Genomic DNA, 25,215 nt, shown 5'->3' with positions numbered 1-25,215 from the left:
GGTCCTGACTCCAGGGTGTTAAGATGTGATTAATAATTCACGACAGTTTTTTCCTCAGTATTTTTATATCAATTTAACGTATTTATCAGAGAAAATGTTTTGTAAAATGTGATATCCTCCCTTTGGTTTGGTCTCGTTCTTTGACCCCCGAGACATTTGATTTAAACAAACTTGATTGTTTTGAACATGTAGCTTGTTACCATAATTATGAATTTCACAGTCCTGCGTTTGTTCTCAAAATGAAAAATTTAAATATTTTTTGCTTTTTTCTATGTATTCTTGATCCATGGTCCCTGTTTGAGATTTCTTTTAGATCCCTAAAGTCATAGTTTTATAAAACTTCATTTCTTCTGATCTAAAGAAGGTTATGCACAAGTTTTGAACTGACTGGCCATGTGGTTGCTGGGTTGAGGTTTATAGACAAACTTATACCAGTACTATTATCTCTCTTTGGAAGGGAGCTAGCCTAGCCATTTATTTATACTTCCCTGAAGGATGTTTTTGTGTCAGGATTGGTTTTCAAGGGCTATAGGTGGTTTGGATAAAGAAAGAAATTCAAAACATAGGTGAGCTATAAAATGTTCAGGTGAGCTAAACCACAGTATGTTCTCCTCCTAAATATTAAATACATCTAAACTATAATGCCTCACACTCAGTCTGATGTCAATGTTTATAATTAAGATTCTCAAAAAGACTCAATACAAGAAGAATAGACATGACTGTAATCTATATAATTTTACGTTGTAATTTAAAATATGATCACTTTTATTGCATAGAATAAGGTAATGGAGATACACATAAATATACACAAATAATGTAAACTAGCCTACTAATTCAACGAAGAAAAGCTTTTTACAGCATGTATATACATATTGCATCTCTTCTACTGAAATATACTACCATATTATCATCTAGGTCTTTTAATGCACGACGTACACGTATGTATGAGTCCACGAACCTAGAACGCGGCCATTTGTAACAAATAATGCATAGCATAAGTGGGATTTGGCGGAGAATATTTGGTTATGAACGTTTACGTTTACAAAGCACACAAATATATCACAAGTCTTTGGATTCTTGGAGTCATATATCACTCATGTGAGCGTAATGGTTATTTTCTGTGCTGTTTCCGGGTTCGGCGGCAAGGTTGACTATGCCTTTCTGGGGCTCACAGTACACATTGGCCTCGTTTTGGTGAGATTCGTATCTACCAACCACGCCAGTTCTCCTGTAAGCATGGCAAAATTAAATAATGTTATGATATGATATACGTCTGTATTTTTTATAATTTTAAACTAATTCCGGTGCATAAAAATGAAAGCAGTCTCTTTCAAAAACGTAGAAATACATTTATACTGTCAAAGCATATTATAGTATTACATGTATTGCCAAAAAAATTAAATCCAATCCCTCCCACAAAAAAATCGTTTCAACCGTTTAAACTCTCTGCATGAATATATTACGATAAAAAACAACATTTAAAGATATTAATTTGAGGCTTACTTTCGTCGACAGTAAAAGAAGACAATAACGAGAACAACGATAAAGACCACTGCAATCACAGCGGCGAGGGTGGCAGCGATGGCCGTGTAGGAGGAGTCCGACTTCCCCTCCCCCTGGGACAACTTAGCGGTCTGTGACCCAGAAGGACCTACGCGAAAATAAAACAATGATTACTAACACTCCATACAGAGTTTTGTTATACCTGCAGCGACACAAAGTCACTTAACTATAAAAAAAAAACACCTGAATGATAAGTAAAATAAAATCAAAGTATAAGAGATATTATAAATTAACAATGAGTTACATACCATCGCAAAGTGGAATGTGACCAAAGTTCCACTTTCCATTAGACATACAAATGAGCTCAACAATATCTTCGTCCTTTTTCTGGTAGCCTTCTTTGCAAGAGAAAGTGCATACGCTGTCTTTCAGCCTATTGCAGTTTGGATCAAGTACAACATTGGAAAGGTCCTCCTTGCAGTGGACTTTAGATACCATTGTATCCACTAAAATGTAGAATGCACAATTGAAATAAAAGATTGCCTATTACTGAAGATTTGATGTAAATTGATATTTTAAGTATTTTAAGTATTATTCAAAAAATAGATGTAAAAGAAAAATTGGAACTTGATATAATTGATAATTTCATTATTCAAAACCACGTTCAATCGGCTTGAGGGAAATGCAGTATACTTTAACTTACAAAACCAATGAACATAAATGTGGAGTGTTGTAAAATTGCATTCCTCGCAGTTTTTCGTAATTAATATACATAATGTAATTAAATACATTACACAAATTAATTGAAACTAGATGAGAAGACTTTTTAAACTAGATCGACCCTGAGATTAATCAACCCACCTCGAACATCAAACTGTTTACAAACATCAAAAGCATTGTGGCTCCATTCTGTGGACGGTAAACATTTAATCTTCGGTACATTGGCATTCTTTGTGAAGTTATCACTGCACGCGTATTCGCACTCACTCCCAACAGTTGGACGGCAATCGTTTAATAGGTGGTGGACTGGGTACATTAATGGACAGGTTTTCTCTGCAATATATATATTACATATTATCTAAATACATGTGTCCAGCTTGAAAAGTAAAATAATGGGTTACTGTGAAATAATTACCTAATGTATTCTTACAATCGATCAAGAATTTATTAACAAGACAGTGAGTGTCATTTTCTTACAGATTGCAATGAAAAGTTTTAATACAATAATCAATTTATTGATATCAGCTGTACGTAGTGTGATAATTTGGCAATATATACGCTGTATATGTAACAAGCTCTGAAACACAGACATACACATGTATATGTGACAATATAAATGAATCTACACTAATTACATGTATTTCATTTGTCCAATTTCTTTTTAATTTCTCTGCGCTGGCAAACATTTTAAATTTAAGAATTTCAAAATCACCATATGATTATTGATACTCTTTTATTTGAAAAAAAATATTACCGAGACAAAAAATAGTTAGGACTGCATTGTATTATGTGTTTGCATTTTTCTGGTGTGTCAAGAAATGAATGATATTGTTTTACACTGCATTACATGGTGCATTTATCATTTTTTCAGAGTCTAGAAGCAATTCGTTATACCCAGACATAAAAATTTGGGGGGAATAGACCATTCTCCCTCTCTCCCGCAGGTCACAGTAGGGTTCGCTTGATTAGGTAAGAAGTTCTCGTTACACGTGTAGGTGCACGTCTCTGTGGGGAGCTGGTGACAGGTGGGAGACCAGGCACCGTTTGGAACATCCCCAGAACAAGACACTCCTGTTCAAATAATCTTTTATCATAAATAAAGTACGACAGCATCTATCTATCAAGGTACATGTAGATGAAGTGTACATGTATAAAAATGATACATGTATGTAGTGAAGTTGAAAACAACTTGATGAAATAGCTTTCTTGCCTCCAGTGACTTCGCACGTTTCACCATCAGCCATCAAGTCCACACCTTCCTCACAAGCGCATGCGCGGCCAGTCGGGGTAGGAAGACAGAATGTTGAGCATCCTCCATTATTCTGCATACAGGCAGCGCTTTCTATAAGGTAGAGTATAGTACATTTTTACGATGTGAATTGCTCATATTTAGCCAACATTCACATTTTTGCAAATAAAATACCGATGGAAAAAAAATATGGTATGTTCATATATCACTGTCATAACATGATATGTTTCTATGCATGCAACCATCAAAAAGTTTTTTACGACAAAACAATTCAAGACTTTTCTCATTAAAACAGATCGAGTGAGTTGATAAAACCTCTAAAATATCAGTAAATTATAATATTTCAATATTATAAATGTAATGTAAAACTTCAAGGACTCATTACGACCTTGACTTCTTTATATGATAATAATCGAAAGGCTTTTATAATTGCTATAATACACGTGTTAACGCTGACGCTACTTATGTAAACAAGTCCTTAAGAAGGCTACATACTGGGCTGACTATTCCCAGGCTCAATTTCTATGGAGTCTAGACGACCTAGTTCTGGAACATCCGACATCCAGTCCACAACGGTTCCAGTCCCATCGCTGTTTATCAATACTTTGAATACCTTCCTATAATTGATTTGTTTGAATACTACACAGTCAAGGTTGAAATAAATGTATATTCATGTTCAATATTTGCTGTAGCAGTTCCCTATCATTAAAGGATACTAGTATAATTATACTAACGCTTGACAGTTTACCATTAATTGGAACAGTTTTTAGGTCAACACAAAACACACTGAGGGTTAAACATAGTATTACATGTAGTAAAATGACCTTGGTATTATTTAACACACGAATCCTGAAAAATGCATTTGGTATAAGAGTTGGTTACTAATAGTTTTTCATACAGGTATTTTGTATCCCAAAAGAATCATAAATTGTAAACCAATCTCAAATATTTAAAACCAAGATGATAAACTCTTACTGCGTATTCCAGGCCGTGTAATAGAGATACGATCCAAACAAATCTATGTCCACAAGTTGCTGATTTGTGACTTTGAGGACCTCTTTTCTATTGAGACCGTATATGTCTATTGACTCTATCTTATCTTGATGACCATCCGCCCAGTATAACCGATTTTCTAACAAACAATTTTAAAGATAAGAAGTTGTAAATGTTTTCATCATTAATAATACTTATAGAAATTGGATTCAGTAATATCAATGATTACCTTGGTAGTCTATAGCAAGGCCGTTTGGCCATACCACATCTTTTGAAAGTAAAACTCTTTGAGATGAACCATCCATGAATGCTCGCCCAATATGGGGACTGTTTTTGTTATGGTCAGTCCAGAACATGTAACTGCAAAATCAAAACGAAACGATGTCATTATGATTAAGGTGTGTCGGGTCAAAGGGCAGTTTGCTGCCAATGTGATTCAAAAGTAAAAAAAAAAAAAGATAATTATTTTGACGTTGAAGATATAAATTGCTAAAAATTAAATTTTTCGCAACATTATTGTTTTAAAAAGATTTTTAAAAAAAAACGGTAAAAGGGGTGGTCAATCACTTATAAAATGGGTGGGGGGGGTGGGGGGTGAATCACCAAATCAACACTTCCAAAAACAAACTTAACGTACCCTGCAGAAGGATGTACAGCAATAGCACGAGGCGTACCGAGCTGGGTAATTAACTTTTTGTGGACTGATTTCTGAGGATGAAGTATTCCTACGTAACTCTCGTACAATTCACTCGCTACCGCAGTGAAATATATATGTCCTGTAGTAAAGTCCATAGCAATTCTATCGGGGTACACACTCCCTACAAACGTAAAATATGAACACCTTTTAAAAAAATTTATAATTACTGACCTGTTGATAAGAAAGATATTTCTTGTTAGGTTTAATGACTTATTCTTTTAAAAATTATCAAGTTAAGGGTGTTTGATGTCTAATTTTGACCCGGACGATATGCTATTAAAACTGTGGTGAATTGAAATGATGGTTTAGCATCTTTTGGTTAAATAAATCTTTGCAAAAGCAAAATATTTAAAAGGATACAAAAAGATAATGACCCGTAATGATTTTAGAGAAAAAAAGATTAGCGCAATGTAACAATGTAAAGCTTTTTGAATTTCCGTCTCAAAGACTTTATAAAAGCTAGGTATGCCAAATACAATGTTAACCCTTCCTATTTATATAATAGTGTTGTGTTGTGCATGTACTATGCCTAAATAGTAGTCAGGGTTTGATACATGGTGCACGAGCCGGAGGCGAGTGCACTATGTATCAAACCCTGACTACTATTTAGGCATAGTACATGCACAACACAACACTATTGTTATTATTATGCCGACTGTTGAATATACTGACGTGACGGTGCTTTGCTAGAAGTATTTGTGACATTCGAGTGTTGACAAGTCCCTAAATATAATCACCGGAAAATCAAGCGTCTGTTTTTTGTTTGTTTGTTTTTTTCAAATTAATCAATTGATTTGATTGTTTATTTAATCAACAAGTTGTTGTACAATAAAAAGTCAACAAAGGTTTATGTTCTAAGAAATGAGAGACGTTTGGCCTTACCGAGAAAACTCGAAATGTTTAGCAGACGAAATCTCATTGAATTTTTTTTCTTGTACATTCTTTATCAAGCGTCATTTAAAAAAACGTTTTTGTGATTCTCATGTAAAATTTCTTTGAAAAATGTTCAGTCAATTTGTTCAAAAGTTTATAAGAAACTTTAACTTAAAAATTTCCATCAGTAATGAAGTGTTTTATGAAAAATGAATAATTCTAATTGCTTGATGTCAGTCGTGTTTATCCACGTTATATATATATAAACACCATTAGTTTAGTTAACGGTTAATGTAGCATAGCGTTAACGGTTAATGTAGCATAGCATAGCATTGGCGTCGTGAGTTCGAATACCGCTGTCGGCGCTTGAAAGATTTTCTCTCAAAACATTTGCCGTGCTCTATTTCGGCATAGTATGCTTACGCTATATAAATCCTTTGACACTATGCGAAATTAGATGAGTATGGAATATATAGTGACACACTGACAGAAGGCATAATAATGTTTAATACATAGCGTTTTGATCAATGATTTACGATAGATTTGCTAGTATCTGTTCGATTTTGTACCGGCTTCCATCAGAGTCTTGGTATTTTTGCCGTCAATGGTTGCCTGCTTTATCTGACTGCCCTGACTCTCTATTTCGACCCAGTACACCATTTTAGTATTCCTGTTGTATAAAACACAAGCCGGTTTTGATACTTCCGGAAAGTCCAGAGCGGTGATTCTTGCATCCAATAAAGATGCCTGGTATAGTCTGCCGTGTGTGTGGTCCGCTATTATCATGAACCGGTCTCTCAGGGCGTCTTATAATGAAAAAAATTATAGTTTAAAAATTCTTTAAATTTCCAAAAAAATAATGATTTTTAATATCATGTGTATCTCGAGATATGTTGCATTTTTCCGAGGAAGTGCTTACCCGATGAACAGTTTTTGCGATCAGATTCCAATATGAATCCAAAATCACATTTACAGGTAGCTTGGGTGGTTGCAGATGGCAAACAAACATGTTCACATCCACCGTTCATTATTTCACAAGGTCCTAGGGTAAAAAAAAATGTTTATAATGAATACATGTTAATATTTCATAAAAATACAATTTTTTTTAATTTATACATGTAGGTATCTGAAGTCGGTACCTCTTTTGTATCTCTGTAGATCTGGATCGTATATTGCCATTCCAGTAATTTTACCATAGTGGCTTGTATCGATTTTAACCTCTGCATTGTTTCGGAAAATGCTTCCCGACATAATGAAAGACTTTCCATGAGTCCAAATAGCGTGGTCCTACGATAGACAACTCGTAATTTAGGAAACATACGAGAGGAGTGTAAATAGCTTAAAGGTAAATATGAACGAGCGCATCTATACAGGTAGAGTGGAATTAAAAAATATATATATTTCACCAATAACAATAACAATAATTTTTTGGTCAATAATGGAGTTATTAAAAATCAGAACAATTTTGACAATACTTTATTTTTACTTTAACTTCGTATTTTCCATATAAACCCACGATTTCCCTTTCATTAGCAGTAAACATACTCAGTGCGTGTAGCTATAATTGTGCTTCAAATTCTGGTGGACAGAAAGAGGAACTAGTTTCCCAAAAAACATGTAATTAAAACTTTAGAATGCTAATTTTCTCCTACAAATGTACCTTGTAAACCATTAGTTCAACCCCAAAGAACAAAACGGAAATGGAATTCAAATGCGTGGTCAGGTCCGAGCCGTCTGTTTTGCAACTGTATATGCTATCCCAATTTATCCAAAACAGTCTGCAAAATACAGTTTGTAACAAAAAATGTTTGAAATTTCATCATGTACGGAAATCACTTTTATTTAAAAAAAAATCTATTTCGAATTCGCATAAAATGGATTCATTGACAATTATTGCTTTTCAATATGTCAGATATTTTTCTCGTCATTTTTAAAGCACTTTAATGACCATGTTTATGGGAACAAAACACTTCCGTGTATCAATAATTATGATACTCGGCTTGATTTCTTAGACATTATTATTTGATTGACATCTTGGTTTATTTGACGGGAAAATCATCAAATACAGGCGACACGACAGGTGTGAATTTATGCCTGTCTTCCTTACATCAAAGATGTGTAGTTTGTCGAACCGCAAAAAAAAAACTTCAGGTGCGGTATGTATATTTCACTGAGAGACATGACATTTTTGACGTTTATGGCACACTTAATGCTTTCTCGGGAAAATGAGACCAGAAAAAACTTAAATGTTTACATTTTCATTTCTATTTTTCATCTCACTGAAATTTTTTAAACTATAATTATAAGAAATCAGTATTTAAGAAAAAATAATCCTTCCACGTAGAACATATTAGTCTCTTACTTATTTACAATTAAAACATTGTAAATTAGCGAAAGTTAATACTTACCTATGTTTCTCTATGTGGTAGAATAAACCGGTAGGCTTCTTTAGATCCGCACTGTTGACGATCACCTTAGCTGAACTTCCGTCTAAGGTTCCAACTTTTATCGTGTAGTTGTTTCCCTTGCCCTCTATCCAGTACACTTCTCTAAATATCCGAAAAGATTTTTTTTAACATTACAGAGAGAGGATATACTTATATTTTTATCAAGTTTTCTTCTCTTGTAGTCCAAAAAGCATTAAATTACCGAGAGAGAATATATACATATGTATATACCTTTACACACTTTACATTAATTTGTAAAACTTACTGATATTCCTTCAACGGGAAAATTATAAAATTTTATGAACGTGTTTTCTTCAAAACCATATAGTAAACTTTTAACTGCAAATAGTTTAAAAGTTTTAATAATTGTATTTACATGTACAATTACTAGCGTCAAATTAATCGAAAAGAGAAACTCTTTTTGTACTTAAGCTTACTAGATTGATCAGGAAACGATAAAACTAATGATATGGCGTTCAAAATTAGCTTTTGCAACAAAGAGGCATTCAATAACAAATACAATCAAACCTGTCCAATGGATTAACATTCACGTAAGTAGGGTTGTCCAGATTTGCATAAAGATCTGTGTGAGCATATTTATCCATTGAAAAAATGCGGATAGAACCTTTCTGCAGAATGTCCGATTCTGACCACAATATATTGTTGTCAAGCCAGTCGTAGGCAAAACCTAAGAAATCAAAATATAATTTACGTCTGCTATTATTTCTGAGAAAAACCAATTTCATTGTGATTCTAATTGTTTATTGTAATGATATATGATTTAAAAGTTGTTGTAGAATTTTAATTCGATATCCTTGTAGTATAATGTCACTGTTACATTATGACCTTTAATTTCTTACCATACCTTTAATGAACAGCAAATGCTAATATTATGTCCGAGATCATGACATGAAGAACTCAAGCTCTGTGGTTGGCATATTTACAATGATGTCAGGAGAACAATGCATCAAGCCATGTTCACGAAAAAAAACCAACACATTTATATGAATAAATACATACGCACCTGTTACATTTGGGCCAGCTTCGGTAATGGGTGTGGTAACGTTAAAAATCAAGGAATACTGCATCAGTGCATGATTGTCAGAATCAACATAAAACAGCCACTGTGATGCAATATCTATCGCCATGAACATTATACCAGTGAGGTTAGCCACTCTACACGTCATTTCGTCTTTTAGAGCGGTGATATGGCGGATGTCCATGTTACAGACATGAGTACTATTGGCCACAATCAGACCTTTCTGAAGGTTCTCTACAATTAAGGTTCTGTCACATTACAAGAAATTTCCTGATTGCAAAGTGTTAAGGTTAACTTGTTAAATTGAATTATCCATGCTGTAAAACAACTTTTATTCGCGTACGAGAAATATTCGAAAGGTTCGCAAGGGCTTCTTCGTTGCGAATATTTCTTGTCGTGAACTAGTCTTTGCTGCATGAGTGTTGTAACAAAACGAGTGTGGATTTATTAATAAAGCAGGATCGCGAAAAAATAGTCGTCGCAAACCAGTTTATCTTAGGAAAATCGCGAAATAAAGAAGCCGCGAATAAAAGTTGGTTAACAGTATTTTCAAATCGTGCAGAAAAGAGTTCAATTATAAAATCTTGATTCTAATTTGTTTATTGTTGATATGATTACTAGCTTTGCAAAGACCAATTTCTGATACCATTGACACACGCTTTGTTGTTTTCTGCCAGTGTATACCCTTCCTTGCAAACACACTTGGGTCCGCTTGGCAAATGAACACACATATGGGCACAACCATAACTTGAGCAAACCTCTGCAAAAGATGATTCAAATGTATCATATGATATACAAATGAAAGATTTTGTTTGATACGAAGTCTTTTTTTATGATTTTTTATGATATACAGCAGGTTAAAATGTACTGATGAGGTAAAACAAATGACATTGGGTAACCCCTTAGAATTAAAAAAAAAAAAGCTTTTTTACAGGTGAAAACTTGTTGAGAAAGTTTAGGAAAAATTAAGTGAATTTGTTGTCGACGTTTATCAATGAAGTTCGTTCAAACAGAAAATATATACTTGTAACTAACTAAATTAGCGGACTTAGGGAATACTGAGGTTTGAACTTGAACCCCAGTTGAAGCGTACTTGATACTGGGCTAGTATTTGTTGGATCCCATATTTCGGCTCCCACAGGTATCCCATCATCCACCACGACTATAAGATTGATTTCTCCGGTTCTCTTACTTATCTTGGTGACGGTGTTGCTCGTAAATGACGTCACATACAGAAAATCCTTAATATAATTTATACATCCATGATTCATATTGGCAACTGTTTGATTTTTTTTGTTATGAACATGCATTTCTTATATCCGAATATTGTTTATTTAAAAATAGAATTTCTTTCATCAAATAAGAAAAATTTTTTGTTAAATTTTTAACTTTTACCCGAAAGTAAAAAGTGTTTAAAAGAATGAATGTATAACATAAATATCTTAAAGAGTTTGATTCTTACACCAAATACGACAACTGACGTGAACTTTACAGAGTTCATCCTGGTCAATAGTCGTCTGTTTCTTCCGTTAAAGTCGGCTGACTCCAGAGTATGTCTTCCCGCGTCCACCCAGTACAGTGTCTGCTCCTTGTGGTCCACTGTGATGTCATATACACGGTCAACACCTGACGTAATAATGGATTTTCTATCTTTGCCAATCAAAGAGGATCTCTCAATTCTTTGCGGTTTTCCCATATCGGAGTAAAAGAGGTATCTGCAATTTGCAATGAATAAATCACAAATGTATTTGTTTATCGATTAATTAAGACGGTTTGTACTTATGATATTAAACACACTTTATTTCCAACGAGAAAAGACGTCAGGAATTTTAGAAATAGCCATTTCAATACTGTCAATGTGAACGAACTGATATTTAAGTTCACCAAGGAAAGCAGAACATTCTTCCACGGTTTGCTTATCAATCGTCTTCATTTAATTTGGTTAACGTGATTTTAATTCATGATTTAACGAGGGTAATTTTATATAACATTTTGAGTATTGAGTTTATTATCCATGTGTTCATTTGCATATAACTCTCTCTACTATTGTTGATGAACACCTTCATTTAGCATTTCTCGATCAAGGAATTGCATTCCATTTATATACATGCACCATTAGAACAGCCCCTCATTGAAACGTTTATTAAAATTCATTTCTGTCTAATGATGTGGATACCATGTTCATCTAGTTTGCCTAAATTTTTTTTATTTTTCATACTGTTTTATACTTTATAATTATATCAAATGAGTTTTTTGAAGGATGAATATACCTTTTCATTGAGGTTGACTGGTCAACAAATTAATCATTTGATCTTCCATAAATGTTTAGATATGATTTGTTAATTAAGTAAAGAAAGTCCATCATTTTAGTTTTCAATTTAAAAATTTTACCTTTTTTTTGTACTGAGCTCCTCTGAAGGTGGTTACTGTTGTCTAAAATTGGGCACAGCCATACATTGAAGGGGAAAACGGAATTTAAACAATTGATTGTAACTCTTATTTGTGAACAAGCTTTAATTTATCAAGTACAGATAATCAAAATCAAAGAAAAAATTCACAAGTCAATATTTTCAGTTACAAAGGGTCTAAATCATTCTATCTTAACATATTTCATATTTTCTGACAATGTTTATATAATTCTTATTTGAAACTCAAACTTTTTAGCGTATGTACTTATGATATTAAGTACTCAAAGAAAAGGATAAAATGTAAATTTAAAGTTAAGTTATGTTAACCAAATATTTTGGTTGATAAAGTGTTTAAAGTATGTAGGTATTGTTTAACCACAAACTGTCCAATTATCATCAGTTTAGACATAAAATATTGTGATTACATATTCAAAATCCTTCTTTTAAAATGAATTGCTTTAATTCATTATCATTTAATTGATGCGCTTAAAAAGCACGCAGAAAGTGTTTTTTCTTATATTTCCCCCCTTTTTAAAGATATTTTTTCAAATAGTGACTTCTATTTACAATATACAGAGAGGTTTTTCCAGTTATATATTTGCATTTCAAAGCTGTGAAATATTGAAAAGGCGTCGAATACCTTCATTATCACAAGAAGAAAAACATGCCTGACCTTTAACGCTCTATAGAGCATTTACAGTTTTGCGCATCATTTGCATGTCATTTTTTTTTCTTTTACTTTTTTGATACACTTTATCTTGCATACAAGCCAAACAAAATTAATTAAAGTTTTTAAACGGGCATGGTCAGGATTTTGGTCAAAAATTATTTTTCCGATTTTAGTGTTTACAATGCTTAAGTAAGTCATTTTTAATATGGAACCAAAATTTGAGTGTCATTTGTTGAGTTATAAGCGAGTTACAGAGCTTACAATTCTTTGCTATGTAAACAAAGCCTTTGTTTACATTTTAAATGTTGAAGTGAAAATTACAGTTTTAGACCAGTTTTAGACCAAAAATAATGTGTTTAGGAACTGTTTATTTATGCTAAAAAGGAATAAGAAGATAGACAAATCAGTTTGAAAAAAACATTCTTACTTATATCTAACATATGTAAACAAAAACAGGGCACGAGGCGTGTTTACATGACAAAGAGATGTGAGCCCTGTATCTTGCTTATTACTCTACGATTGACTCTCAAAAATCATTTGATCATTAGAAATGCATTCCTAAAGCATTGTAAATAATAAAAAATAAAAATAAAATTTAACCCAAATCGTGACCGTGCCCCTTTAAAGATAAATTTAAGTTAAACATTTGCCAGATATATGTTGTGAACTCTGTGCCGGATAATTAAGCCTCTCCCAATGATGCTGTTTTGCATTCATCAAGGGTGAACTCTCCAAAAATCTTTGTTATGGGAAAAAATGTAAAACTTGTGTTACACCAACTTTCAAAACTATGGTCACATTGGAAAATAATAATTCTCTTGTGAAATTTGTTTTCCTGAAGGATATATTGATAATCTTGAAGGATATTTTTGTTAAATCCTTAAATAGGGATTTTTAGATAAAATTAATTAACGTACTTTCCCTGGGAATTATATTTGAATGGGTTATCTACTTTCAGGAAATTTCATGTTCGGAGCAAATGTTTTGTTAAAATCATATCAGAATTTGAATTCCCAAATGAAAATTACCTTTCCAAATTTTATGTTTCCATCATTTGTATGTTCAAATCATATTGAATCTTTCCCATAAAAAATGTTCCCACCAGATAATTTTTCAATTCGTATCAGAATTTGAATTCCCAAAGAAAATAATATGATTCTAAATATCATACAGTAAATTAGCGTGTCCTCGAGGATTGTAATTTAACCTTCATAAATAATTTTTTTTTTTTTGATAAAGGCGAATATTTCATGAGGCAGATGATATTTACCTTTAATATCTAAATTACAGCCTTTTGATGAAGTCAAGTGATGTTTTTGAAGGACTGATGAGAGTATTTTGACCATGAACTTGGGAGGTTGATATACTCTTACATGTACCAGATATACTCTCAGCAGATTTATCAAAACATGTAATTGTTCTATTAAACTTTTCAAGATTAAAGCTGTAAAATATTTTGCTCATGTTGTATAGGCGCTGATGTCTCTATTGTGTCGCTACAATGTCGCACATGCCAAACGCCGGCATTTTGTAATGAAATTCTATTTGAAAGTCTTTACTGAGGTTTATAGATTTTCTATTTTTAGTATAGTGAAGTTTATAACAGCATTTATAACACAACCATGTGAAAACAATCGACCAATCATATGATAGGGAACAACACGATACTATAATAAAAGTTGTTCTATACCTTCTAGGCAATGTTATGATATTATGGATTTTTTTAAAGCTATACCTTAGACGGGTGCAAAAATGTCAAATGGACAATAATATAAATACCGGTTTTGGTTGTGTGTATGTTTTTAATTATCTTTAATTTTAATCTTCAAGAATTGTAAAGAATGTCACAATAATTGAGCCAAGTTTTATCAAGATGATAAAATCTAATACTCATGTGTTTTTGTAATTCTTATGCTTATGAATGTTATGAATGAACTATAATTTCCCCAATTGCCTTCTAAATTTGGCAGTCATTTTCACTTACCGTCTACGCGTTAGGACTCATCAATCAAAAATGAGGAAATAATATCATGTATTGAAAATATTTGACATTGCAATATGTTTTCTAGTGATACGGAAGTCTGCATAGAGTGTTTCCGAACTGCGTTTCGTAAGAAATGCAAGTAAAACATAAATATTTCATCTTCTATGAAGAAAGCAGGAGAAATATCATACAATTTTGGCCTAGCCTTTTGATAAGGTCAATACCTGGTTTTACAGACCTGATAAGAGTTTATCGACCGAGGGCGAATTCGAAGGATGATATACTCTCATTAGGTCTATAAGACAATGCATTGACCAATATCGGAAGGCTTTAATTACTTTATTATATATAATAAATCAAAAACTAATTCTTTTCAAAAGTATAAATGTAAAATATTTGTATCTAAATGTAAAGGCGTTGATTTTGCTATTGTGAAGTCACAATGTCGCACATGTCAAAACCCATTATTTTGTCATAAAAATTTAATTTTGGAATAGTGAGGCTTACAAATTTTCTATAATTAGTATATCAAGGTTTATGATATATAATTTATAGCACGGTCATGTGACAGCAATCAATCAATCATACACTTGGTAAAAAAAAAAGAAGATATTATGATAACATTTTTAATCTTAATTCTTACCCACTAATTGGGTCCACTGCAATTCCCTCAGGTCTGCCCAGTCCTTGGTGGATAATTATTTTATATAGACTATTATCCGTGGTGTAGGCGGGTTGCATCCCTATCCAATTGTAGTAACCATCTACCCAATACACCATTTCGTTTAACCAATCGTATGTGATTTGTGCAGACGTTTTTGACACACCTTTTTGAATTGGAACTATAGTCAAACTGTCGTTCACCCAAATATTGAAATTCTCCATTCTATAGATACTGTGGGAATCGGAGTCTAAGATGAACAATGCATTTTTCCTCGGGTCTGAAGCCATGCTGACAATTTTAGCACGAGGAGTGTTGAAGTAGTATGTTTGTATGGGAAGCATTCCTTTCCCAGAACTCATCGAACTCATATTCATATTGTTTGGATTTCCGGCGATCAATGAAAGGTGTCCAGGACTAAAGAGTGAAACAACGATTCCTATTCCCGACGTGTCTGGAACGAAAAAATTGAGGGAAAAAATGAGAAATACTATATAACAGTATTTGAATAGAGTTCGTTAATGTATAAAATTGACTTTAGATAGATTTCAATTGCTTTAATAGCGGAATGGCACCTCTTCCAGATCATTGGTTTTTTTTTAATTTCTAGACAATTCGGAAATATATTAAAGAATGAAGTTGTCACATGGTTCTATAAACTACAATAACACCTGACAAAATCAAAACAAGATTTATATTTAAACGTTGTTAGATGCCTGCAGAAAAGTACATGGTTAGGTCAACTGAATAAATAAAGAGCACCAATTTGGGGCGAACATTTTTTTATATTAATAATTTACTAAATGCATTGAAATGCATTAAGGTTCTATGATATTTTAAGGTTAACAAAATATCGTAGTAACACTTTCTTCGAAATCTACACAAATCGTTACATACTAGGTATTTTTTGTAAAATTATTCTGTTTTTAGGATTCTTAAAGAACAGGAATTTTACTTACAACGTAAAACATGGAGCATAAAACATCAATCAAACGAATTTATATACCATCTTTATCATTACAAGCACTTTCTGAGAAATAAACTTTGTTTACTAGTATATTTCTTTGAATAAATAACAATTCGTTGAAATTTTTTTAAACTTGATTGAGGGCTGAGAATTTTTCCCGATATTTAAATTAGTACCTTCCCTTTTAACCTTATACTAAATATAAGATCATATTACTTTGCAAAATGGTTGATTGTTTACCAACATAAATCGATCAAGGCAAATATATTATTATACCGCGCACCAAACCTTTAGGAGACACATCTATTGTAAAATAAAACCATGAAAAACGATGACTCAAAATGATTGAACACATATGGGTCAAAAACTAGGAATGCCTAATAAAGTTTCAAAAGATTCTTGAAAAGTCATATGTACTGTGTAAAATCTTCAAATTATTCGGATATTTCAAAAATTCGACAAACTATCAATTTATCATATAAAAGTTTTCCTAAATACCACTTGTTTTTTTTTTTTTTGGATTTGTATAATTATATTTTTTAATTGGTATAAAAATGAATCGTTGATGAAATTGGCATTTAATCTTAAATCAATGCTTTGTAGTGAAATAGGCTTTGTTATATAGGTTTTACGTTTTTAATCAATTCGTCTAATGCAGATCGTGGATAAGATTCTACAACTGGATGGAATGATTCTGGACACAATTTTGGACATGGTTTCCGCATAAATCATGTAATATTTTTTTACATGACATCATGAATCAAGAACACACAGATTAATTACATATAATATTCAAACTTCAATAACTTTACAGTTAGGTAAAAGGTAAACATTTACGCATGTAAAAGAACTCCACCATATATGTCAGATTCATACATAATAAATAATAATTCACAAGCTCAGATATATTTACAATCAATCTAAAGCTTTTACTAAAAGAAAAGCGCTTCAAATACTGTATAAATTGTATATCACTAGTAACTCTTTGTTCATTCATTTGAATTTGTTTCACACAAACATATATATTATCATTGTCTAAATTATAAAACAAAAATTCTCCATTCATCTTTAAACATGCATTATCCCACACCCTCTGTTTTCAAGAATTTAGGTAAAAAGGAGGAGGGTGGTGGTAAAAACATGGTAAAAAGTCGTTGCTGCCTATGCTTTCTTCACTCTTATTCCAAGATGACTTCCTATGATAACAAAATACAAATAGATATGTTAGATATCATATAACTGTATCTTTCTAAAGGGACAAAAATTCATAATCGTTTCCTTTTCTAACCTTTAGCTTTATAGTTGCAGTCTTTGAAAAAACAATTTTCCACACCTGATTAGAGTTTTTTAATTTTGTGTTATATATATATATATATACAATGTTAACCTATGATGACTTGTATTTAATCTAAAATATGGGGTTTTTTATATCAATTTTGGTGGGTTTTTTTTGCGATTTTCATAGACAGCCAAAATCACATCCCTCCCACAGAAAAATGTTTCCATTAATTAATAGATAAACTCTAAAGTTTTCTGCATTTTGTTGTGTATTTGTGATTGACACATACATGCATGCAATTCCATGACTGACATTAATTCATAACGCAAATTTTCAACGAAAGTTTGTAAGACACCAAGTATCAATTCATTTTATGATAATTGGAGTCACATTTAATGAACCAAGTTACTGAGCATTATTCTAGAATACATGTTCATAATCCGTCTTTTGTTTCAAATACGAACAGGATTAAACTTTAAGGATGTCTAGTCCTTGCATGTCAAAGAAAGATTTAATGAAAATTTGAATTAATTTAGAAATAACATTAATAATTTTCAAAACTTTAAAATTTATTTGCTTTTCTCAAACTGGGGCGACAGGTCAGTGGTTCAGGCTTCTGATCTCTCATCTACCACACCAAATGGTAGCTTGTATCCGAGAACCTCTCTGTAGTGATAATGTTATTCCGGATTTGTTCTTGTCTTACACATTTACTTCTAGATTAGCGTTCATTCAACACATTCCTTTTTCATTTATCCATAAAGCGGTAAGGTTACGATGTTTATTGTATCTTTAAAATATCATATAAAACTTTTTTTCCACTAATCGATATGTACAATGTCTATGTGTCAACATAAATAATTTCACATGACGTTTTATCTACATGTCTCTGACGTACTTTCATAAAAAGTGCAATTTTTATGTTATCGATTGGAAAGTTTAGCCACCCTATCATACTTCATATCCTTACTAGCTCGAGAAAATGATATTTCACTATAAAATTACAATATGGGACAACCATTACACAAAGAGAGAAGTTGAGAGGTTGGTGTAATTATGTTGAGTCTGTGTTTAAATTAACCACGGCAGGAGTTCTTAAATTAAAGCCAAATTCAGCTAAGGGTGATGCATGCAATATGCTTCGTCGGTCACAGAATGACCTTTTACAGTTTTATTGCCCTTAGCACCTGTTGAGCCCCTTAGTCTCGCCGAATACGTAAAAGAAAATTGACTGGTTGATGAATTATGGTCTAAAACTGCGTTAAAGTCCTCAGTCCTTTAGGTGTTTCTAAACCCTGTCTTAGTAATTCACACGCACAAAGCACACGTATAATAAACCTACAAAATTTTGAACAAACTATATTTACAGCATGCGTCATGTTTACAGTAAATGTTGTTAATTTTCAGATTCAAAATATTGATGTGAGTTTATTTGCACGATAATTTTATATATTTTTGTAATATTAAATTAATATGATACTATATAAAGCCACTTATCTCATCTCCGAACATAGTTCAAGTTAAGAATCCTATATACAAGTATCTACAGTTTTGACTATTTAGCTTAATATGGTGCTTCCATTTCGTTGATATATAATTTGAGTGTAAAGCAAATGTAATTTACCAATGACTCATTATCTCGTCGTCTGAAATGAAAGAAACTATAGACGATATCCTCAATATACGCGATATCTTAATTCTCAGAATATCCTTTTATCAGCCTTAATACTTGATGTTAGACATATATTGTTAAACGCAAACGTAACATATTGGTTTTAATCAAACCTGAATAGAAATAGTGTGAAAATTGTAAAACAGTGCATTTTGCTCCTAAGGTTATCACAAAATAGAAAAGAATGATCCTTTAAATGTTTATATACAAAAATCTTATTGGTAATTAATAATGATAGCTAATAAATTTTCATAAATAATAAAAGGAAAATAAATTAATGAAAAAATAATTAAAAAGAAATGGGATAAAACTCTTTTAGTTTAAAAATCTATTCTCTCTCTCTCTCTCTCTCTCTCTCTCTCTCTCTCTCTCTCTCTCTCTCTCTCTCTCTCTCTCTCTCTCTCTCTCTCTTTCAAAATAAAATAAAGTATTCCACGTGAATTCAATAAGCGATGGACAAAGTGTAATTTACTTGGATACCAGAAATCCATGCCGATATAATAAACAATGAACGTAGTGTAATTTAATTTCAACTTACTTGGATACCAGTAATCAATGATTAATACAATAAACAATGGATCAAGTGTAACTTACTTGGAAACCAGTAATCCATGATTAATACAATAAACAATGGACCAAGTGTAACTTACTTGGATACCAGAAATCCATGATTGATACAATAAACAATGGATAACGTGGAACTTGTTTGGATATCAGTAATCCAGGATTAGTACAATAAACAATGGATAACGTGGAACTTGTTTGGATATCAGTAATCCAGGATTGATACAATAAACAATGGATAACGTGGAACTTGTTTGGATATCAGTAATCCCGGATTGATACAATAAACAATGGATAACGTGGAACTTGTTTGGATATTAGTAATCCAGGATTAGTACAATAAACAATGAAGGTAGTGTAATTTACTTGGATACTTGTTAGTAATCTATACTGATACAATAAACACTGAATAAGGGAAAAGGATGTGATTCAAATAATCCATGATTGATACTGTACAATAAATAATCAAAATGCATCCTTTATTGACCTTTTATGATCAATACATCTTACCTGTAATATTTTCTGCTGGGATAAAACTAAAGATCCAGCAAAAGATCAACACAGACAAAACACTCTTGTTTCCCATTCTGGTGTGCCTTGTGTCAAAAAAAAAATAATCTGGGCAAAAAAAAAAGATGACCGGACCAAGTCCTTATTAGGTGAACGCGAGTTGATTCGTTTTGATTTGAGAGAACATTAGGTGTTTGGTTTGTTTTACTGATGAAACAAAGGTTTTTATCGCTATCGTAACGAAAAACCTTGTAATACATCAATTGCGATTTGAAGATGACGTATCGGGTCCCACTACTTACATGTAAACCTCGATGATTGAGCCCCAACATTTCCTGTTCAAAGTTATTTACGCTTCTAAAGAAAAAAAATAAAATAAAATGCACAAACGCCGCTTAATATCTGTAGATTATTTGTTAGATCAAATACTTGAGAAGTATATAGTGTGTTTAACATGCTAATACAATGGTTAAGGTATTGTTTATAACTGTTTTTGTAATAAAATAAAACCCACAAAGGGAATTAAAATGTTCATTTTAATTAGCAACATCCTCGAATTAAAAATTTATAATGAAGTTTTCAATTGAAAAATGATATTGATTATGAATTTATATCTTCTTTCTAATGGCTGAAACATATGATAGTAAGGAAATAGAAAACATTTCTCACACTCTTCAATTTCGAACAATACTGTACACTAGTAGTCCCTGCACGGACAGTGCACTACGAAACAAGATGATGACAGATTGTGTTAAACGAGGCAAAGCGCCTGGGCGGCTTGTTACAGCATTGCTGAAAGTCTGATGTCAGATCCCGACACAAATTACAAATCCTCGATGCATGACGGATAATAGCGTTGCCAGTTTTTTCTCGAACGTAAGAAACATTTTTTTTTTTGAAAAAGTATGAAAACTTGACTGACTTCAAGCTATTACCCTCTGCACGATGATTCAACACAGCAATTCCGGGTTGTTTTCTTAATTCCAAGTTAGGTACAAGCTCTAGTTTTTTCAAGGATAGAAATACAAAAAAACCTTGGAAAGCGGTATCATCTTTTAAATAAAAAAAATCAAGCGAACTTGTTTTCCAATTCGGGAGTAGACAAACAAATTTCCCAAAATAATACTAAACAAGCATACACTATTCCGAATAGAACAGAACTACTCGGTTCTTTTACTCATTCAACAGCTTCAAAAATAACGAGAATAAGAATGTTGTACTATGTTTGGAATAAGAAACATTTTGATTTACAACAGATTTTCTTTGATTTATAAACTTGGAAAACGTAATGGTTGTGGACACAATCTCGTATTAATTACGCGATCTTTTCTTGTACCAACGAGATCTTTTTTCGTTATTTTGAGATAATGATTTCGTCATTATGAGAAAAGATCGCGTTATTACGAGATCACTCGGTTCAAATTTGTAATTGATAAATGACAATTGCAAGGGAGCTAACCATGGGACAATAAATAATGCCTTCCTATGATTAGAGGTATAACTAATAAAAATGGAGCAACTGTCCACGGAAAACACACCGATTTTTCACAGATCACGAAATATAAATCAAATAAATATATACATGTATATAGATTTAATTTATAAAAAAGCCAACACTTTTTATAAGTAACAAAAATGCATGATGCATATGATTTATCAGTCAGACAAAACTAATAATCTTATTCCGTTTCAAGTTTATATGAAATAAGAAAATTCTGTCCTTTTCATTATTTTGTAGTAAATTTTACCAAACAATGACATAATTATATTACACACATTACGATCAATTTTTTCTCTATCTGTATGCAATGGTTATTGCAAAATCCCTTTTCATTTCAATTATCATGTATTATTTCAGTCTAAATAATGGAATTTATCCCTACAGATAAATTCATTTATACAAGTAACAGCAACTAATTATATTAACACTAAAATATTTTGACGGAGTTAGCTTTAACAAATCAATCGGGTTAGATTGACCTGATTAATATCGGGTTCAACATCCTTTTCTTCTCTACCCATCCATCACATAGCATCCCTGAAAAATTCAACGTTGAGAATCCAGGGAATCTGGCGTCATCGAACAAACATCTTCACATAACATAGGGGTTAAGTATATCTCCTATCACGAACTATGCTAAAAGTCAAATCAAAAAATACCCCGGCAAGGCCACCCATTTCTAGGACACGCAGACCGGCCCGCAAAGATGCAGAACCTCTTAATTCAGCTCCAACCACGGTACCTACTCCCCCCACTGCCGGACCACAACATCAGGAAGTTGCAGCACCCATGTCTTTTCCCTGTGGAACCCTACAGACAGAAGTCGTATCTACTGCAGCACCGATTCCGACGCTAATCTCCGATACTCAAGACATACAACGCCTGCATATATCAGGTACTGCGAGCATGCAATTTTCACCCCAACCACTTGTTAGCGTAGGGTCCTCTCTTGGGAATCATGTATCGCAACCAATTAAACAAAAGATACTTCAGGGGGAATACATTGACTTAGCCAACATGTTGCAATCAGGCTCAGACTCCTCTGATGCTGACCACCATAAACTTTCAGTTAAAGACGGCCAGCTGGCCATTGTTTCCAATGCACCAAAACCACGCAAACTAACTTCCATAGAGAGGTGGACTGACGCAATGCTCGTGTTCGCCGGCATCTACATCTCTGGCCATATTGACCAAGCCCCCCATTTGCTTAAATATATTGACACCATTCGCACAGGGGCTTCCCGTAACCCTAAACGTCAAGGCTGGCTTGATTATGATAAACAATTTAGACTTCGCAAGTCTATTGATCCATCAATTAGCTGGTCAGCAATCGACTCAGAGCTTTGGCTTATCTACATGGCTTCAACAACAAACAACCCCACAGCTTCACACAAGTGCTACGATTACAACTTTAAGGGCTATTGTTCTCGCCAGTCCTGCTTATACTCTCACCTATGCATGTATTGCTCCGGTCCACACCCCCAAGTTCACTGTGCTCGACAAAGGCGAGAAGCTCACAGCAACGCATCACCCGCCTACAATCAGCCCTTTCGGAGCCCAGGCTCCGCACAATTAAGAATCTCTGGCCCATCATCCCCCCGCTTCAACTTCACCAGACCTCGCCATGCCCAACCACATATGTCAGGTCCAAGACAATATAGACAAATGGCAACTAGGAGCTACCCCAATAATATTTGAGCAGTTACATATGTACATTCAAGACTACTCTCATCAAGAGGACAAGGAGTTTCTATTACAAGGTTTTTCATAGGGTTTTAAACTCAGCTTCGCAGGCCCTAGAACCCTCACGGAATCAAAAAAATTAAAATCCGCTCAGCAACACCCTGATCAAATTAAAAATATATTAGATCAAGAAATTAAGCTAGGTAGAATGGCTGGTCCTTATCCTGTCAGACCCTTTTCAAACTTGCGCATTTCTCCAATTGGCATTGTTCCCAAAAAATCGGGCGGCTGGAGTTTAATTACTCATTTTCTGCTCCGGAAGGTAACAGTTTTAATGACTTCATTGACCCCAAATATTGTTCAGTTAAGTACTCTTCTTTTGACGAAGCGGTTACTCTTGTACAGTCGCAAGGTCCAGCTTGCCTGATCGGTAAGATGGACCTAAAGTCCGCCTTTCGGCTACTTCCTATTCATCTCAGTGATTTCTGCTTACTTGGTATCAAGTTCCAAGATTGCTATTATTTTGATAAATGCCTTTCTTTCGGGTGTGCACTGTCATGCGTGTTATTTGAAAAATTCTCAAAATTCTTACATTGGGCATTAAGCCATACTACAAAGTCCAGTAACATTTGTCACTACCTTGATGACTTTCTGTTTGTCGGATCAAATGCGTCAAACGAGTGCGATAGATTGATGCAGCAATTCAGCCACATTTGCAAAGATTTGGGGTGCCGATCGCGGCTGACAAGACTGAAGGTCCCACAACTAACATAACTTATTTAGGGTTAGGGATTAATACAGTATCTCAAACACTTTTTATCCCACATGATAAAGTCACATCCCTCAATGACCAACTTAGGGACCTCTGCAATCGTAAAAGATCACTCTACAAGTCAACAGTTACAATCACTCTGCAGGTTATTAGCATTTTGTGGCAGGGCATATCCAGCAGCTCGGACATTTATCAGAAGGGTCTATGGTGCTATGTCTAGCGCTTACGGACCTCACCACATGATTAGAGTCACCACAGGAATGCGCCAAGATGCACTCATTCTGCTCAGGTCCATTCATTCCTTTAATGGAACCTGCCCCTTCCCTGATCAGTCGTGGTCTCTGGACACGGATCTGGAATTTTTCACAGATAGCGCTAAATTAACAGGTGGTGGTGTTTATTTCCATTGGGAATGGGCTTATATCTTATGGCCCGAACATTGGGACTCAGCCACTAGGCAAGATATATCCTACTTAAAATAAATTCCAATTGTAATGGGCATTTATATTTGGGGCTGTCAGTTGTCAAATTCCAAACTCTTGCTTCACACAGATAACATGGCCTAGGTCTCCATTATCAACTCCAAATCATCAAAGTCTCTACGCGTCATGTCCCTCATTAGGCCATTGGTCCTAAAATGCTTACATTTAAACCTTCAAATTAAGGCTCAACATATAGCGGGCACACTTAATGAAATAGCTGATTCTATTTCACGATTTCAGTGGCACCGCTTTCGTCAGCTGGCACCAGCAGCATCACCCAACCCGCAACCAATCCCATCCGAGTTCTGGAGGCTTTTGTAGAGGAGGTCCAAACACTACTGTCGGCATCGATTTCAAAAATTACTCAGCTCACTTATTCCAAAGGCATGACTGCCTTTTCCCAGTTTCGTGATTCTTACCATTTACCACACACCAATCCCCCCCCCTTTGGACCATCTGATTAATTTCATAGCTTATATGTCTGCTTCAAAATTAGCCCCCTTTACCATCAAAACGTACATGTCCGCAATAGCGTTCCATC

General features: G+C 33.6%; 1 protein-coding gene across 1 annotated transcript; it reads right to left on the bottom strand.

Moving 5' to 3' along the window:
- Positions 1 to 725: 725 nt before the first annotated feature.
- Positions 726 to 20,412, bottom strand: LOC128191567 (low-density lipoprotein receptor-related protein 1-like). Its single transcript, XM_052863696.1, has 22 exons — positions 20,237 to 20,412; positions 15,227 to 15,698; positions 10,984 to 11,236; positions 10,615 to 10,762; positions 10,168 to 10,281; positions 9,507 to 9,755; positions 9,011 to 9,170; positions 8,444 to 8,584; positions 7,696 to 7,813; positions 7,175 to 7,322; positions 6,955 to 7,077; positions 6,605 to 6,841; positions 5,103 to 5,283; positions 4,695 to 4,825; positions 4,448 to 4,604; positions 3,968 to 4,089; positions 3,434 to 3,565; positions 3,118 to 3,294; positions 2,365 to 2,556; positions 1,812 to 2,009; positions 1,504 to 1,651; positions 726 to 1,228 (listed from the first exon to the last, which is right to left on the bottom strand). The coding sequence occupies exons 1-22, from the start codon at positions 20,310 to 20,312 to the stop codon at positions 1,084 to 1,086; spliced, it is 3,822 nt and encodes a 1,273-aa protein (XP_052719656.1). The 5' UTR covers positions 20,313 to 20,412; the 3' UTR covers positions 726 to 1,083.
- Between the last annotated feature and the right edge of the window lie 4,803 nt (positions 20,413 to 25,215).

Source organism: Crassostrea angulata, chromosome 7 (assembly GCF_025612915.1).
Source record: "Crassostrea angulata isolate pt1a10 chromosome 7, ASM2561291v2, whole genome shotgun sequence".
In the NCBI taxonomy this organism is placed as follows: Eukaryota; Metazoa; Mollusca; class Bivalvia; order Ostreida; family Ostreidae; genus Magallana; species Magallana angulata.
The sequence above is the reverse complement of the archived record's forward strand: the minus strand, read 5'-3'. Positions and strand labels throughout refer to the sequence as shown.